Below are 19,427 nucleotides of genomic sequence, written 5' to 3'. Positions count from 1 at the left end.
GTTAAAAATCACGCAACATCAGGTTATAGTCCAACAGGTTTAATGGGCAGCACTAGCTTTCGGAGCACTGCTCCTTCGTCAGGTGGTTGATGAACCACCTAATGAAGGAGCAGCACTCCGAAAGCTAGAGCTTCCCATTAAACATGTTGGACTTTAACCTGGTGTTGTGTGATTTTTAACTTTGGACACCCCAGTCCAACACCAGCATCTCTAAATCACAAGCAAAAATAAGTTGCCTGCTAAATGCATTTTTTTCGTAGACAAATGTTACCAGGGTCCTCAAGGCAAAGGAAAGTGAATGCTAGATTATTTGTTCATTTAAATCTGAGAAAGATACAATTTTTTGCTGAACAAAAATTTAAGAATTATGGGCCAAAGGCAGATATACAAATGAAAATCCATCATAATAGGTGTGAAGCATTAAAACCAATCCAAAGAGTATGGAAACCAGTTGGGATGGATGGAAAAACATCAAAGACATATCAGGAGGATCAGTGACACTTCATCAAAATCCAATGGACACTGCTTTGAAAAAAAAACTTAATGAGATGTCTACCAATTCTCCATCCTCCTGCTGTGAATAGGTACTTCAATGATTTAACAATAAAGGAAGACAATGCGGGCATTTAATAACCATCAATGTGAATATTTAGCAATGTACAAAGTGTTAAATCAAGGCTGAGTAAAGGTACTAATTTCAGAAATATATATATTTGGCTCCAATATCATTAGACACATACCAAAATTCCACACAAACTTCAGGGCCAGAGCTGCCTAAAAATATTCTCAGTCTTCAGTGAGATATTGAAATGTATTTAAAATTATCACAGAAGGTACATAACCAGTAGCTTTTGTAATCAAGTATCTTTGTTGAAGGAGTGCCTTTTTAATCCCAAAATAGTCTAAAGCCAATATTATCATTTCCTGCTCGTGATATTGACAACATGCCAAACACCGCAGCCAACAACTCAGGCCCCACCCCACACACACGCACGAAATAAACAGTGCCTGCTGCTCAACTGTCTACTAAGTGCATCTGTGCTCTGGAAAATTATAGTTTTCTAGATGAATTGAAGACAAGCTAAACAGAAAACAAAAAGAGCACCTGATCAAAACATGAATCACATGCTGAAGGCAAAATGAGTCAGTGTTCAGGTTTCCGCAACATATTTAGTTATGTGTTACCTGCCACAGTTTCAGACACATAGGCATGCCCAATTTAGCATCTGCTGGCGGCTTTAGCACCCAGACTGGCGTCTTCTTAGGTAAGTCTAAAATCTTTACCTATGTTGCAGAAGGGAAAAAAGTCATCGACTGAGCGCTATGCTAGGCCTAATTTTATTGCATCATACATAAAACGCCATGGGCAATAATTAAGAAAGAACATAGCTGGTCTATGTTATCTTATTGCAAAGCAAAAATGACATTGTTACTAATTAAGAAATGGTTTGTCTCCATCCAAATTATTAGCCTGGTTCAATACATTCATTGTTCTCTGAATGTAAACAATCACACTACTCCTGTGTACTGTTCCAAAAGGGATACCTGGAGGCACTGTTTTAAAAAAGAAGAAATGGGAACCAGAAACGTTGTCTGTCAAAACTGGCAGACATAATACTTGGTGTATAATAACGGAAGATGAAAAATCACAAGAGTTTATTGAAAGCAGAACAATCCGAAAGGTAATAATCTAAAATAAAAAGCTGCCAGTTTGGCAACCTAATAATGCAGAGCTGAAAAATGTGTTGCTGGAAAAGCGCAGTAGGTCAGGCAGCATCCAAGGAGCAGGAGAATCGACGTTTCGGTTCTGAAGAAGGGCTTATGCCCGAAACGTCGATTCTCCTGCTCCTTGGATGCTGCCTGACCTACTGCACTTTTCCAGCAACACATTTTTCAGCTCTGATCTCCAGCATCTGCAGTCCTCACTTTCTCCAACCTAATAATGTAACCTTGCAGAAATAATACTTTCACTGTATGCTTTAATTAATCACTATTTGACTGTCTATTCAAGTTGCCACAGATAATCTTGCAATATAAGTGCTCTATTTAGTTACGATAGATATGCACAAAAAGCTGATTACAGGTAGTTCTTCTGTAACGGGATAGTGCAACCCCGCATTATAGAGAAAAATAAATTGCACTTTAGAAACACCACTTCAAGTGTTGGCAATGTAATCGCATAACAGCCAACACACATTTTAAAAGTTCATGCTTTAGAAACAGTGTCCCCAATTTGTCAATTGCACTACACTGAATTTGTGTTAATGAGATGCACTTTATAGCAGAACGACCTCTACTTTCATTCCAAAAACACAAATAAGATTAAAATTAAATATAATGCCGTATGTATTCGTATTCCATGGTTTACATTAACTTTTTGTATAAATGTTTCATATTGAGAATATTTGTCAAGCAAAACTCAACATTTTGACTATTATTCCTTATCTCTTCTTGTCGAATGGTGATAACACTTCACTCAAGTATGTTCCTGCTTATATGTGATACAACAACTCTTTCCATGGTCCACATGTATGCTAGTAAACAAGGTTGAGACAACGTTAAAAAAAGGACTGAGCACTGAATTATAATATTCATGAGAGCTTATCTGAACAGACCACGAGTGAGGGCAGTTCCTGTCTGTGTACTTTGATTATCACATGCACATGGTAAGTTATATAATTACTTCTGAGGAGGTGCTGCCTGGGGAAGCAAGAAGGTAATGGCCAACACCTTCTTGCATTAGTGAGCACTGGCAGAATCCATAACTATCCAAAGGAATGGAGTCTATCACTGCAGTGCGCCCTTCTGACAGGTCCCAAGTGGAGACTGCTGCATCACGACCTTGACTGTAATGAAAATATGGAACACATCAAAACAAGTAAAATCATGGCTACATTTTCATTAGATTAACAATAATTTGCATTGATTGAATGATTGATTGATTGTCACATGATATTGCCAGAGCGGCAAGGAGAGAAGGAGTGGTAAAGCGAGGGCTTCCGGGAAGGGTGAGTTTTCCCCCATTAAACGGGACTTACCTCAGGAATTGGGCCTCCATTTGCTGAGAGGTGCGAGGGAGGAGCGAAGGACTTCTGGGAAGTCATATATTTGTGTGGTTGCGTTACCCGAAACACTACTCAGGTAGTGTCTCCCACCCATCCTCCTCCTCTAACCAAAAAAAAGGTTCTGTGCTCCAGAGTTGTAAGATAACGAGTTTATTTTTTATTCCTTATTTTTCAACAGTCTCTTTGGGAATTTAGAATAGTGAGAATGGAGGTGAGGGCAGTTGAACGTTCCTCCTGCAGAATGTGGGAGGTAAGGGTCACCACTAGTGTCCCTGCTAACTACATCTGCGGAAGGTGCACCCAACTCCAGCTCCTTGAAAACCGTGTTAGGGAACTGGAGCTGGAGCTGGATGAACTTCGGATCATTCAGGGGATCATTCAATAACCCCAGAGGGGGTTATTGAGAGGATTTACAGAGAGGTAGTCACTCCTCAGGTACAAGAAAAAGACAGATGGGTTACAGTCAGGGGACGGAAAGGGAACCGGCAGGCAGTGCAGGGACCCCCTGTGGCCATTCCCCTCAACAATAAGTATACCATTTTGGATACTGTTGGGGGGGGGGGGGGGGGGGGGAGGGGGACTTACCAGAGCAAAGCAGTGGGGCACAGGGCTCTGGCACAGAGTCTGTCTCTGCTGCTCAGAAGGGAAGGGGGAAGAGGAGCAGAGCAGTAGTCATTGGGGACTCCATAGTTAGGGGGACAGATAGGAGGTTCTGTGGGGATGAGAGAGACTCACGGTTGGTATGTTGTCTCCCAGGTGCCAGGGTTCGTGATGTCTCTGAGCATGTTTTTGGGATCCTTAAGGGGGAGGGGGAGCAGCCCCAAATCGTGGTCCACATAGGCACCAACAACATAGGTAGGAAGAGAGATGGGGACTTAAGGCAGAAATTCAGGGAGCTAGGAAGGAAGCTTAGAGCTAGGGCGAACAGAGTTGTTGTCTCTGGTTTGTTGCCCATGCCACGTGCTAGTGAGGCGAGGAATAGGGAGAGAGAGGAGTTGAACACGTGGCTACAGGGATGGTGCAGGAGGGAGGGTTTTGGATTCTTGGGGCTCTTTCTGAGGTAGGTGGGACCTCTACAAGCAGGATGGTCTTCATCTGAACCAGAGGGGTACCAATATCCTGGGGGGGGAATTCGCTAAGGCTATTGGGGTGGGTTTAAACTAATCGAGCAGGGGGATGGGAACCAAAATTGTAGTTCGAGTATAGAAAAGGTTGAGAGTAGGGAGGTCGAAAATCAAGTTTCAGGGATGCAAGATGGCACCGGCAAGCAAGAAGTTGGTTTGAAGTGTGTCTACGTCAATGCCAGGAGCATCCGGAATAAGGTGGATGAACTTGCAGCATGGGTTGGTACCTGGGACTTCGATGCTGTGGCCATTTCGGAGACATGGATAGAGCAGGGACAGGAATGGTTGTTGCAGGTTCCAGGATTTACATGTTTCAGTCAGAACAGAGAAGATGGTAAAAGAGGGGGAGATGTGGCATTGTTGATCAAGGATAGTATTGCAGTTGCAGAAAGGATGTTAGGGGACTCATCAACTGAGGTAGTATGGGCTGAGGTTAGAAACAGGAAAGGAGAGGTCACCCTGTTGGGAGTTTTCTATAGGCCTCCGAATTGTTTCAGAGATGTAGAGGAAAGGATAGCAAAGATGATTCTCGATAGGAGTGAGAGAGACAGGGTAGTTGTCGTGGGGGACTTCAACTTTCCAAATATTGACTGGGAACACTATAGTACGAGTACTATAGATGGGTCAGTTTTTGTCCAGTGTGTGCAGGAGGGCTTCCTGACACAGTATGTAGACAGGCCAACAAGGGGCAAAGCCACATTAGATTTAGTACTGTGTAACAAGCCCGGCCAGGTGTTAGACTTGGAAGGAGGTGAACACTTTGGTGATAGCAATCACAATTCTGTTATGTTTACTTTAGTGATAGAAAGGGATAGGTGTATACCACTGGGCAAGAGTTACAGCTGGGGGAAAGGCAATTATGATGTGATTAGGCAAAATTTCGGAAGCATAGGATGGGGAAGGAAACTGCAGGGGATGGGCACATTAGAAATGTGGAGCTTATTCAAGGAAAGGCTCCTGAGTGTCCTAGATATGTATGTACCTGTCAGGCAGGGAGGAAGCTGTAGAGTACGGGAGCCGTGGTTTATGAAGGAAGTGGAATCTCTGGTCAAGGGGAAGAAGAAGGCTTATGTTAGGATGAGATGTGGAAGGCTCAGTTAGGGCGCTTGAGGATTACAAGGTAGCCAGGAAAGACCTAAAGAGAGAGCTCAGAAGAGCCAGGAGGAGACATGAGAAGTTGTTGGTGGATAGGATCAGGGTAAACCCTAAGGCTTTCTATAGGTATTTAAGGAATAAAAGAATGATGAGAGTAAGATTAGGGCAAATCAAGGATAGTAGTGGGAAGTTGTGTGTGGAGTCAGAGGAGATAGGGGAAGCACTAAATGAATACTTTTCAACAGTATTCACTCTAGAAAACGACAATGTTGTCGAGGAGAATACTGAGATACAGGCTACTAGACTAGGTGGGATTGAGGTTCACAAGGAAGAAGTATTAGAATTCCTGCAGAGTGTGAAAATAGATAATTCCCCTGGGCCGGAAGGGATTTATCCTAGGATCCTCTGGGAAGCCAGGGAGGAGATTGCCGAGCCTTTGACATTGATCTTTAAATCATCATTGTCTACAGGAATAGTGCCAGAAGACTGGAGGATAGCAAATGTGGTTCTCCTGTTCAAGAAGGGGAGTAGAGACAACCCTGGTAATTATAGACCAGTGAGCCTTACTTCAGTTGTTAGTAAAGTGTTGGAAAAGGTTATAAGAGATAGGATTTATAATCATCTAGAAAAGAATAATTTGATTAGGGATAGTCAGCATGGTTTTGTGAAGGGTAGGTCGTGCCTCACAAACCTTATTGAGTTCTTTGAGAAGGTGACCAAACAGGTAGATGAGAGTAAACCGATTGATGTGGTGTTTATGGATTTCAGCAAAGCGTTCGATAAGGTTCCCCACAGTAGGCTATTGTACAAAATGTGGAGGAATGGGATTGTGGGAGATATAGCAGTTTGGATCAGTAATTGGCTTGCTGAAAGAAGACAGAGGGCGGTGGTTGATGGGAAATGTTCATCCTGGAGTCCAGTTACTAGTGGTGTACCACAAGGGTCGGTGTTGGGTCCATTGCTGTTCATCATTTTTATAAATGACCTGGATGAGGGCGTAGAAGGGTGGTTTAGTAAATTCGCAGACGACACTAAGGTCGGTGGAGTTGTGGATAGTGACGAAGGATGTTGTAGGTTACAGAGAGACATAGATAAGCTGCAGAGCTGGGCTGAGAGATGGCGAATGGAGTTTAATGTGGACAAGTGTGAGGTGATTCACTTTGGTCGGAGTAACCGGAATGCAAAGTACTGGGCTAATGGTAAGATTCTTGGTAGTGTAGATGATCAGAGAGAGATCTCAGTGTCCAGGTACACAGATCCTTGAAAGTTGCCACTCAGGTTGACAGAGTTGTTGTGAAGGCATTCAGTGTTTTAGCTTGTATTAATAGAGGGATCGAGTTCCGGAACCATGAGGTTATGCTACAGCTGTACAAAACTCTGGTGCGACCACACTTGGAGTATTGTGTACAGTTCTGGTCACCACATTATAAGAAGGATGTGGAAGCTTTGGAAAGGGTGCAGAAGAGATTTACTAGGATGTTGTCTGGTATGGAGGGGAGGTCTTACGAGGAAAGGTTGAGGGACTGGAGGCTGTTTTCGTTGGAGAGAAGAAGGTTGAGAGGTGACTTAATAGAGATATATAAGATAATCAAAGGGTTAGATAGGGTTGTTGTGGTTCTGTTCGCCGAGCTGGAAATTTTTGTTGCAAATGTTTCGTCCCCTGTCTAGGTGACATCCTCAGTGCTTGGGAGCCTCCTGTGAAGCGCTTCTGTGGTGTTTCCTCTGGCATTTATAGTGGCCTGTCCCTGCCGCTTCCAGTTGTCAGTTTCAGCTGTCCGCTGTAGTGGTCGGTATATTGGGTCCAGGTCGATGTGTTTGTTGATGGAGTTTGTGGATGAGTGCCATGCTTCTAGGAATTCCCTGGCTGTTCTCTGTTTGGCTTGCCCTATAATGGTAGTGTTGTCCCAGTCGAATTCATGTTGCTTGTCGTCTGCGTGTGTGGCTACAAAGGATAGCTGGTGGTGGCGTTTCATGGCTAGTTGATGTTCATGGATGCGGATCGTTAGCTGTCTTCCTGTTTGTCCTATATAGTGTTTTGTGCAGTCCTTGCATGGGATTTTGTACACTACATTAGTTTTGCTCATGCTGGGTATCGGGTCCTTCGTTCTGGTGAGTTGTTGTCTGAGGGTGGCAGTTGGTTTGTGTGCTGTTATAAGTCCTAGTGGTCGCAGTAGTCTGGCTGTCATTTCTGAAATGCTCCTGATGTATGGTAGTATGGCTAGTCCTTTGGGTTGCGGCATGTCCTCATTCCGTTGTCTTTCTCTTAGGCATCTGTTGATGAAATTGCGCGGGTATCCGTTTTTGGCGAATACCTTGTATAGGTGTTTCTCTTCCTGTTTTTGCAGTTCTGGTGTGCTGCAGTGTGTTGTGGCCCTTTTGAATAGTGTCTTGATGCAACTTCGTTTGTGTGTTGGGGTGGTTGCTTTCATAGTTTAGGATTTGGTCTGTGTGTGTGGCTTTCCTGTATACCTTTGTGGTGAATTCTCCGTTCGGTGTTCTCTGTACCATCACGTCTAGGAATGGGAGTTGGTTATCCTTTTCTTCTTCTCTCGTGAATCGGATTCCTGTGAGTGTGGCGTCGATGGTCCGGTATGTTTTCTCTATTTCTGTGTTTTTAATGATTACAAAGGTGTCATCAACATATCTGACCCAGAGTTTGGGTTGAATTTGTGGTAAGACTGTTTGTTCCAATCTTTGCATTACTGCTTCTGCTATGAGTCCAGAGATCGGTGAGCCCATGGGTGATCTGTTGATTAGATGGATAGGGTGGACAGGGAGAGCCTTTTTCCAAGTATGGTGACGGCAAGCACGAAGGGGCATAGCTTTAAATTGAGGGGTGATAGATATAGGACAGATGTCAGAGGCAGTTTATTTACTCGGAGAGTAGTAAGGGTATGGAATGCTTTGCCTGCAATGGTAGTAGATTCGCCAACTTTAAGTGCATTTAAGTCGTCATTGGACAAACATATGGATGTACATGGAATAGTGCAGGTTAGATGGGCTTTAGATTGGTATGACAGGTTGGCGCAACATTGAGGGCCGAAGGGCCTGTACTGTGCTGTGATGTTCTATGTTCTATGTACTGAAGTACAGCGAAATACTTTGTTTATGAACAGTACAGGCAGATCGTAGTAAGCAAGGATGTACAGATCAGAGGTTGTAAATAGACTTAGAGGCATACAGGTTACGTTACACAGGGCATGCACTCGGTAAGATGTTAGCAATAAAGCTTTCTTTGTTTGCAATGATTTTAACATTCAAGCATTTAAGTGATAATGATTTAAATGTTTGAGAATTTTCTTTTAAACAACTCTAACTCATCAAAGTATCCAATGGCTTGGAATAACATTTGTCCCTTCTCTCCAAAACTAATGATTCAAGCTGTGTTGATTCCATGGGTGCCAGTGGTTCTCGAGTGTTCCAAGAAAACATTTTCCATGCGTAAACGTAAACCCCAAGTGTGTATTAATCAAGAGTCACAGTGCAAGTTTTACTCTACAGCCACTTTCAAGGATGCTGTGGACACAAAGCATCAAAGTGGAGTGGCACCAAGACCTACATCTGCAATTCCTTATTCAGTGCAAGCTTCTGATTTCGGTCATGGGTAGTTCTCAAGCATATGCTGAACATTTCTCCAAAGGAAGAGGGACAAATACCATAAGATCCAAAAGCTTTACGTTGGACAGTATGAATAGCACAGAGAACAGTAGTCAATCAGAGGTTGGTCAGTATGCCAAAGCTAAGCAGAGGTGAATAAAGGACTCAGGCAGTTGGAGTATTATTAAGAGCATCAGCAAAATACTTGCTCAATACAACTGAACCTAATCCTACCCCTTAACATGTGTACACCTTCTACAGTACAAATACACACACTTCTGGCAGGAGTTGACAGTGAAATAGAACAGAAATATCATTACATATTTTTCCTGCTTAATCAAGAGACAATAAGTTGTATAACAATGCTTATTCTATAACAGGAGATCAGTTGTCTTAGCATGAGCCACAGAACTACCTGGTTCTATAAAAGACAATCTACAATGGATATCTGAGATATCTTATGTCATTTAGTTTATAATGTAAAGGTAAAACTTTGTTAGATTTAGAGATTTTCACCAAATCTCTATAACAAAGCAACGTAATAAAACATTAAAAGCTTTTATCCCTCACTTACCTAATTTAGCTCTCTTAAATTAATTTCTTTTCTTCTGTTAATCTTTTAAAATTCTAACAGGGATTCAAGCATCACTGACAAGACCAGCATTTGTTTTCTATCACAATCTGCCCTTGAACAGAATGACTAACTTGACCATTCATAATGTTGTTAAGCTTAAAGTGTATTGCTGTGTATTGGAGTCACATGTAGGCAGATCTGATAAGGATGGCAGATTTCCTTCCTTAAAGGACATTGATGAATCAGATGGGTTTTTACAGCAATCATTAATAGTTAGGACAATCACAATCACTATCAAACTACAATTAATTTGAAGCTGTTGAAGTGAGGTTCAAACCCATATTCCCTAAGCATTAGCCTGTGCCTCTGGTTAACCAGCCCAATGAAATGACCTCTATCTCTAAGTGTTGCAAATGGTCCTATGGCAGCTCAGTGAGTTTATCAATTATGCCAGGTAGATCCCAAATTTGATTCCATGCTTTACTGAGTTGGCTTATCTCAGAGCATCAACAGAAACTTAGTCCACCTCAACATGCTCTGAATAATAGTGTTATTTTGAGTGAACCTTAGAGCCATAGGATCTGGTTCCATGCTGGACAGCCCTTCAGTCCAATTCAGCCATGTCGACCAGATATCCTAAATTAATTTAGTCCTGATTTTTGAGAAGATTTGTAACTCAGGTTGAGGTTGAGGTTGTAAGTTTGCTTGCTGAGCTGGAAGATTTGTTTTCAGACGTTTTGTCACCATACTGCGTAACATCATCAGTGAGCCTCTGGTGAAGTGCTGGTGTTATGTTCCACTTTCTATTTATGTGTCTTGGTTTCTTAAGGTGGGTGATATCATTTCCAGTTCTTTTTCTCAGCAGATGGTAAATGGGATCCAAATCAATGTGTTTAATGATGGAGTTCCATTTAGAATGTCAGGCCTCTAGGAATTCCTGTGCATGTTGTTTAGCTTGTCCGACGATGGATGTATTGTCTTAGTCAAAGTGGTGTCCTTACACGTCTGTTACATAACGATACCAGTGATAGTAGGTCATGTCTTTTGGTGGCTGGTCATTGTTCATGTATCCTGGTGGCTAGTTTTCTGCCTTTTGATTGATGTAGTGTTTGTTACAGTCCTTGCATGGTATTTTGTAAATGACAATCGTTTTGCTGGTTGTTTGTAGAGAGTCATTTAAGTTCATTAGCCACTGTTTAAGTGTGTTGGTAGGTTTATGGGCTACCATGATGCCAAGGGGTCTGAGTAGCGTAGAAGTCATTTCAGAGCTGTCTTTGGTGTAAGGTAATGTGGCTAGAGTTTGTGTGTGCATTGTGTCTAATTGCTGGTGTTTGTTGTTGAGAAATTGGTGGACTGTGTTTATTGGATACCCGTTCTTCCTGAAACACCGTATGAGCATGTTTCTCTGGCTGTTTGTAATTCCTGGGTGCTGCAGTGACTTGTGGCTCATTGAAATAATATCCTCATGCAGCTCCATTTGTGAGTGTTGGGATGATTGTTTCTGTAGTTAAGTATTTGGTCTGTGTGTGTTGTTTTTCTGTAGATGCTAGTTTGAAGTTCTCCATTAACTGTTGATCTACTGCGACATCTAGGAATGGGAGTCTTGTCGTTCTCCTCCTTTTCTGTGAATTTTATGCCAGTAAGGATATTGTTGACGGTGTTGTAGGTTTCCTTTAACTTGTTCTGTTTTGTAAACATGAAGGTGTCATCCATGCAGAGGATCCAAAGTTTGGGTTGGATAGTTGGGAGGGCTGTTTGTTCGAGTCTCTGAACTACTGCTTCTGCTAGGGACTCTGATATTGGTGATCCCATAGGTGTTCCATTGATTTATTTATGTGTCTCTGCTTTTGAATATGAAGTTCAATAACATTCAAAAACAAGACCTTCAAACAAATCAATAGAACACCCATGGGATCACCAACCTCAGGGCTCCTAGCAGAAGCAGTAGTGCAGAGACTCAAACAATAGCCCTCCCAACTATCCAACCCAAACTTTGGGTCCACTACTTGGATGACACCTTCATGTTTACAAAACGGAACAAATTGGAGAAAACCTACAATACCATCAACAATATCTTTACTGGCATAACATTCACAAAAGAGGAGAACAACAATAACAACAGACTCCAATTCTTAGGTGTCACAATAGAACAAATAGTTAATGGAGAACGTCAAACCACCATCTCCAGAAAAACAACACACACATACCAAATACTTAACTACAGAAACAATCATCCCAACACCCACAAATGGAGCTGCATCAGGACATTATTTCAATGAGCCACAACACACTGCAGCACCCAGGAACTACAAACAGCCGAAGAAAAGTGTATTCAGGAAGAACAGGTACCCAATTAATCTCAACAACAAACCCAAACAAACAGACACAAGGTGCCCAGAAACTCCAGCCACATTACCTTACATCAAAGGCATCTCTGGAATGACTTCCAGACTACTCAGACCCCTTAGCATCATGGTAGCTCACAAACCTACCAACACACTTAAACAGTGGCTAATGAACCTAAAGGACCCTATACAAACAACCAGCAAAATGACTGTCATTTACAAAATACCATGTAAGGACTGTAACAAACCCTACATCGATCAAACAGGCAGAAAACTAGCCACCTGGACAAACAGGCAGAAAACTAGTCACTACGATACAGGAATACCAACCAGCCACCAAATGACATGACCCACTGTCACTAGTACCCTTACATACAGACGAAGAAGGATGCTACTTTGACTGGGACAACACATTCAGAATAGGACAAGCTAAATAGACAACATGCACGGGAATTCCTAGAGGCCTGGCATTATAACTGGAACTCTATCATTAAACACATCGATACGGACCCCATTTATCATCCCCTGAGAAAAGAACCAGAAATGATATCATCCACCATAAAAACCAAGACACACAAATAGAAATTGGGACATAACACCAGCACGTAACTGGAGGCTGACTGATGATTTTACCTAAGTATGGTGATGAAACACCTGAAACCTTCTAGCTCAGTGAGCAAACTTAAAATCTTAATTTAGTCCCATTTATCAGAATTTGGCCCATATCCCTCCAAGTTCTTCCTATTCATGCACCCATCCAGATGCCTTTAAAATACTGTAATTGGACCAGCCTCCACCACTTTCTCTGGCAGCTCATTTTATACATGCACCACTCAGTGTGTGAAAAAGTTGCTCTTAGGTCCCTTTTAAATCTTTCCCCTCTCACCTTAAACCTATGCCCTCTAGCTTTAGACTCCCACACCTCAGGGAAAAGACCTTGGCTATTCGCACTATCCATGCCCCTCATGATTTTATAAACCTCTATAAGGTCACCCCTCAGCCTCCGTCACTCCAGGGAAATAGCCCATCCTATTCAGTCTTGATCAAACTCACTCTGCCTTACAGGATGCATAGCTTCTGGTTCTCAGGAATTTCAACCACCCTATCTAGCTTATTTCTACATTTATACACCTGTTTTCTACTGAGAAGGATCAGTTTCTAGTACAGAAATTACCTGATGAGACCATTCCTCCCTTGCAAAGTATGAATCCATAAAACAGACTGTTTGTTGTGGCTTTCCAACACTTTATCTGCTCTGTGGGTCTTTAAGTTCCAAATATGTATTTGTCCATTGGCTGAGCTGTTTTAAAAAAATGAATAAGTTCAATATAAGGTTATGAATCTCATTATAAAGGCTTATTCATAATTTATTTAATTCTGCAAAAAAAAGCTCAGTAATATTTGGTGACAGCAACTCTGTTCATTTACAGCAAACGTTGACTCTAACATGTACAATAACTGCATACATTGTTAAGGTAAATTTCCAGGAGCCAGTTTGTGCTCTATTCTGATGAATGCTCACCAAAATTCAGCATCGACACTGCATGACAAAGCATAACAGTGACAGGGTAAGCTCACACCCATGATCTCTCATTGGTAAAGCTCCTAATTTCAACTTTGCTGAGGAGAAGTATTGAATTTATGTCAACTATACACCACAAAAGGGCAGAAACAAGATTTAGAAGCTACCTTAGATCAATGACATGACACTTGAGTGTACTTGCAGAGACTTTTGGGTAGAAAGACCAAAGATTTGCATGCAAGAAATCCAAGAAACTGGAAGTATTTTCAAGTGCTTTATTTACCCAGAAGAACAAGGGCAGTAGATGCAAGCTATATATCATCCTGGCTTGGAACTATACTGCCATTCTTTTCTGGATCAAAATTTCTGGAACTCCCTTCCATAAATGCATTGTTACTACCTGTTCCCATGGTCTGCAACAGTTCAAGAATCTAACTCACAACCACTTTTCCAAGGTGCAATTGTGGATGGATAATAAATACCCTAGTCTGTGACATTCATATTCTCTGAAAGAATACAAAAAAAGATTTTGATGCATAATAAAGGGATTGGAAACTATATTTTGCGATTCAGTAGGTAATAGAGTATTAAAACACTACACTTCTGTAATATTTTGTTTCCGCATTCCGACTATTCCAATCATGTGACATTCCCTTTCTTCCCTATCAACCCCTGAGCTCTCTAAGTTATGGGCTTCTTCATTTTATAGTTATCATCAGTATTTTCATTTTAAACAGTCCTGCTGAGCCTCTGTAGTGTGCAACTGATTCCAAAATACTCTCAATCCAATTCAGGAATTTTTAAAACTAAACTGGTCTTCAAGCTTGATCTGAAGGTTAGTCATAGAGTCATAAAGTCACCAGATATAAGGAACAACTTTGTTTTTTTTACAGTACCACATCTCAAGTGATTATCTAATCAAATAGTGGCATTCATAACCATCTGGGGTTTTCATCTCTTTATTTAAAGGATGGACCAACACAAAAAAACTACATTACTTTTTACAGGATGAAGTAAGGAGGTTGTCAATCTGGAAGTAAAGGTCAAAAAGTAATTTATGGGTAATGAAAGTGAATGAATCTCATCAACCTTGATTGCATCTTCATTTGTTCCCCAATCTAAATGCTAAGTGGATTTTTTTTAAAAAGCTATTAAATTACAACACATACTGTAAAATGACTATGAATACCAGTCCTCCATTAGGAAACAACTTTGCACTTGTAGAAAAAGTCACATAAGGAGGCAGCCATGTTTTCACAGTCTGCTTAAAGAGAACAACTAGAAGCTGTTTGCAGTTAGAAACACCAAAACTGTCAATTAAAACAGTCTGGAAATCAGACTTAGAAGCAAGCTGTGAGACATGAAGCAGACACAGTACATAGCCTGTCTAGTTAAGTTCACTTAAGAATTAACTTCATGGAAATTCAGCTGCAAGAATCTGCACAGCCTACTGAGAATCCTTTGTTTTATAAGACCCTCACTTTGACTTTAGATAGTAAAAATCAATTCAAGAAAACCAGGCCTGCCACATGGCAGACCATAAGTCATAACAAGACTCAGATAATTACATTCTGTAAAAATGCATTATCTTTGTCTATTCTTTGTATGTGAGAGAATGTCACATTTAAATTCTGGGAAAGTGTGTGAGAATATGTGACTTCTTAAAAAAAACTTGCACAGGCCTACTGTTAAATATGCAAATTGGGATCTACATTCAAAAGATAAGATCCACTTCTTACATACAAAACATGATGGTCATGGGCAGTAATGGGAACAAATACATTCTGTCCTGACAAACACAAGTCATTTTAACAAAAACATCAAAAGAAACATTTTAAAAACAAAATTATTTTTGACATCAAGTTACAAAAGGAGTTTATTTAGATAAGTATTCCAAAGATACCAAGGTGTGTGCATCTGAAACCTTGCAGGACTGCTTGACACCCAAGACACAAGTATGCTTTATCAACTATTTCTTCTAAATCAGTACTCATAAAACAGAATGTTAAAACAAACAATTTAAAACTGGCAAGTAGAATAACATACGGTCAAACCCAAACAAAATGATTTTTAAAAATTCTGTGCACTGTTAAGAGTTCAAAGTTTGTGAGAAGATTTGTAGCTCGGGTGCTCAGCCGATACTCAGCATGAGCAAAACTAATGTAGTGTACAAAATCCAATGCAAGGACTGCACAAAACACTTTATAGGACAAACAGGAAGACAGCTAACGATCCGCATCCATGAACATCAACTAGCCACGAAACGCCACCACCAGCTATCCTTAGTAGCCACACACGCAGACGACAAGCAACATGAATTCGACTGGGACAACACTACCATTATAGGGCAAGCCAAACAAAGAACAACCAGGGAATTCCTAGAAGCATGGCACTCATCCACAAACTCCATCAACAAACACATCGACCTGGACCCAATATACCAACCACTACAGCGGACAGCTGAAACTGACAACCGGAAGTGGCAGGGACAGGCCACTATAAATGCCGGAGGAAACACCACAGAAGTGGTTCACAGGAGGCTCCCAAGCACTGAGGATGTCACCTAGACAGGGGACAAAACGTTTGCAACAAAAATTTCCAGCTCGGCGAACAGAACCACAACAACTGTTAGAGTTCCAAATATCCCTGCAGAAACTGTAATAACTAACAAATGTAGCTATTGCTAAACATCTTAAAAATGTAAAAAAGTTGGAAATTTGGAACAAAAAAAAATTTTCAGATTCAAATTTTTTAAAAATTCAGCAAATGTTGAAGTCAAGAACAAATCTGACCACATCTTTCCCTTTCGACTAATAGATGATAAGCAATTTGGAAAAATTCCAAATGACCTGTTTTCTAGTTTCAAAATATAACCTTGTAAATAATGGTGTGAAGCAACACTGGAAATCACCTGAGACCTAGCGTGCTCAAACCCAATAGTTGTTGAAGAGCTCCATTAGTCCAAGTTTACATCAATCTCAATACCCTGTCAAAATACCAGACAGTAGCAATTATAAATTTAGTTTGTTTAGTAGCAATTATTTTTAGTTATCGCTTTGGAGCCAAAAGATCACAAGGAATTATTCTTTGGGGCACTTGCACAAAAGGTCAATTACAATAAAGTGAAATTATGCAGTAATTTGCAATCAGCTCAACCCTCAAAACAATTTGATGATTGCTTTGTCCTAGCATGCATTGAGGCAAAACATGTAATTTGATGTTAAGTTCATGACTGCATCTACAGGAGTTGGAGGCTCAGTAAAATCGCATTTGGATTTTTCTTTATTGATCATTTTGGGTTTGGCATTCAGACCCATTTTGGATGTTCAAATCAGTTCTAGTCACGAGCTGGAATGAAATTTGTTTTCAATTCCAACTTGCCTTTATTATATCTAAACACTTGAAAGAAGAAAATGCATACAACAGCCAGTACTGGTTCAGAAGAACGTGAGAAATAAAGAGTAGATAAGCCCCTACAGGCTATTCAATGTAATTACAGCTGATTCTCAGCCTCAAACCACTTTCCTGTGGCTTTCCATATCCTCGAATTCCCAAGAGATACCAAAAGCCTGTTTATATCATGGCCTTAAATATATTCAATGTTGGAGCATTTACAAACCTCTAATGTGGATAATTCTAATGACTCACAACCCTGAGTGAAGAAATATTTCCCCTTAGTCTGAAGTGATTGGTTCTGTACCCCAAGACTCTGCAGGTGGAAATAATTTCTCAGTGGCTACCTTGTCAAGTCACTTTGGGATCCTGTATGTTTCTGGAACACTTTTCTAAGTTTCAGAGTATAGGCCCAATCTACTCAGTCTCAAAAAGTAGAACAACCCTCTCACAACAAGAACCAATCTAGTAAATATTCGCTATACTGCCTTCAATGCAAAACACAGCAATTATTCATTAAGCATTCCAGACAAAAATCTCAAGGAAACAATACAGGTGATGGTGTAACTTCCCATTTCTTGATAAAAAATGATATTTCATAATATATATCTCTCACTCAACTTTAGGAGTGTGATTACTGTATGCATGGGTTTTTCCCCTATCTTTTTAATGTGGTAAACTTCCAGATCAGCCAAACCTCCTTGTGGAGCTTCTCTTTGTTCTAACAAAGACTATATTAGTATAAGAACCAGGACTATTGATATAACATAATGTAAATGTAATTGTTTAGATCTTACTGTACCTTTCTGACAGTCACTGGATTATGTCTTAAAGCCTCTTCCAATAAAAACAATGATAGGAGTGAGAACTCTAATTCCATCCCTTGAACCTGTTATGTCACTTATTAGATTGTGGCTAATTTCCTTCCATTTACCTAGCTTGGATTACAGAACAAATAACTAATCAATGCAAAGTACTTACTACTATAATAAAATTAAACTTGCACAAGCCTTACAAGTTAATATTTGATTTTAATTGGGAAGATCTACTAGAAAGACAGTTGCATCTAATTTTTCTGCAAAAGTTAATTCCTTCAGTGCTTTTCTGTGCTTTCAATATTCTCCACTGAGCAGTTATTACAACTTATGGTGCCTACTGTTTATGACAGGTTTTGTTCCCAGAATTTTCTTTTGACAGTATATTATACAATACTTAAGGCCTCTTTGAAGTATTAATGCTTCTCATGAAGCTATCATCTGCCCTCCTTCAATTAAACATGCTAGTCATCCAAACTCATTTTCACCTAGAGTTGAAGTGACCAGAATGCAAAAAATGCTACACAGTCCAGCATGTGTGCAATGGACTGAATGGCCTCCTTTTGTGCAGTAGATCTATATTCACAGATTCGAAGACATTGCCAGTATTTGTTCATTTACTTACAATGGGCCGGGAGTTGGAAGAACAGAACACTGACAACCTAGCCAAAATTACTGACAGGAACATATCTATCTTGACCAATTATCTAGATAAGGCTAAGAAGCACTGTAAGCAGCATCTCTGTCGGGCACTGATCAAATGAGATTCCAATATTTCCAGGGATCCTTGAAATGACCATAGCCAAGCTTCAGATTCCTAGATGTCATGCGAATAAGCCTAAGTGTACTTTTAAATCCATAGTGTCAGCAGATCCTCAAAAGGCACACAATTAAATACCTGCATTTTAGCATCTCACCGCATATGGTTTCTTTGATATCACCCACTTCCCAAGGATCCAGGCCACTTGAACAGCTCATGACAAATCATAATGCACAAACATTGAAAAATGATATTATACAGTCAATGGGAAGGGAGTGTCAAGCTCAACATCTTCCAGATATCTTGGAATTTAAAATGGAAAACTTTAATGACATTCCAAAGTTTGTTTCAAAGAAATTGCAAGCTGGACAGGCTTGGAATTTCCTCCTTTACTCTTGACTCAGGATAGTTCTCACTATGGCAGTAGGATTGACATTTCGAAAACAAATTATCTAAAGTGAACAATTAGACCACATTTGCTATTAGTATTGCCGGCCTCTAGATACACTTCAGCCCAACGTTAAACCATAGGCAGTCGTACCTTCTTTGCGTGAAACTTCTGGAGCTCCCTACCTAACATTACTATGGGAGCAACCTTCACTATATGAACTGCAGCTATTTAAGAAGCAGACCCATCACCAAGTTCTCAAGGACAACAATAATGCCCAAGAAATTCTGGCCTCATTCCATGATCAAGTAAATGGATGATTTAAAAATGGCTAAATGCTGCCAGATAAAGAAGGCCTCGTGTCTATGTACACAAACAGTTCTTTTAATGGCCTTGGCTGTACTGAAGCTTACTAATTTGACATTCAGTTGGAGGTGACCCAGCAAATATATAAAAACATATTTATTCTGTGATATAAACAGGGACAGCAGCATCAATGAGAGCTGCTGCAGTATCACTAATTGGAGGACAGTCTTGAGGAGCTACTAGACTACTCTGGTTCCTATGCTCCTGCAAACACCACAGCTAATACAAGAACTGTAATCTTTTTAATCAAAAGGTTTGGAGCTTACAGCACTTACTGACAACTTTCTGCCTTATTAAACAGCAGCATTAAGAATTAAAATACTGACCAGGAGAGGGCAGGCCAATCATCAAGGACATGTCAGTGGCCAGTAAGTACATGTCTT

At 40.5% G+C, this 19,427-nt stretch overlaps 1 protein-coding gene and 1 long non-coding RNA gene across 6 annotated transcripts in view; one reads left to right on the top strand and one right to left on the bottom strand.

The window, feature by feature from the left end:
* The window catches only part of LOC148145354 (uncharacterized), a 66,487-nt gene that overhangs the window by 22,210 nt on the left and 24,850 nt on the right, over positions 1 to 19,427 (top strand). The window lies entirely within an intron of this gene.
* Positions 1 to 19,427, bottom strand: part of gnb1l (guanine nucleotide binding protein (G protein), beta polypeptide 1-like) — a 44,257-nt gene that overhangs the window by 11,923 nt on the left and 12,907 nt on the right. For 4 of the 5 annotated variants that reach the window (XM_043715393.2, XM_043715394.2, XM_043715391.2 and 1 more), the window contains exons 3-5: positions 12,975 to 13,100; positions 2,684 to 2,846; positions 1,186 to 1,284 (exon numbers count right to left, since the gene is read on the bottom strand). In XM_043715393.2, coding sequence (XP_043571328.1) covers positions 1,186 to 1,284; positions 2,684 to 2,846; positions 12,975 to 13,100 — 388 coding nt within the window. The remainder of the gene's footprint in view (positions 1 to 1,185; positions 1,285 to 2,683; positions 2,847 to 12,974; positions 13,101 to 19,427) is intronic. The other variant, XM_043715396.2, reaches the window with a different exon arrangement.

This window comes from Chiloscyllium plagiosum, unplaced genomic scaffold, assembly GCF_037043375.1.
Source record: "Chiloscyllium plagiosum isolate Xiang-an unplaced genomic scaffold, Cpla_swu_hap1 HiC_scaffold_24, whole genome shotgun sequence".
Lineage (NCBI taxonomy): Eukaryota > Metazoa > Chordata > Chondrichthyes > Orectolobiformes > Hemiscylliidae > Chiloscyllium > Chiloscyllium plagiosum.
This window is presented reverse-complemented; position numbering and strand designations above follow the sequence as displayed.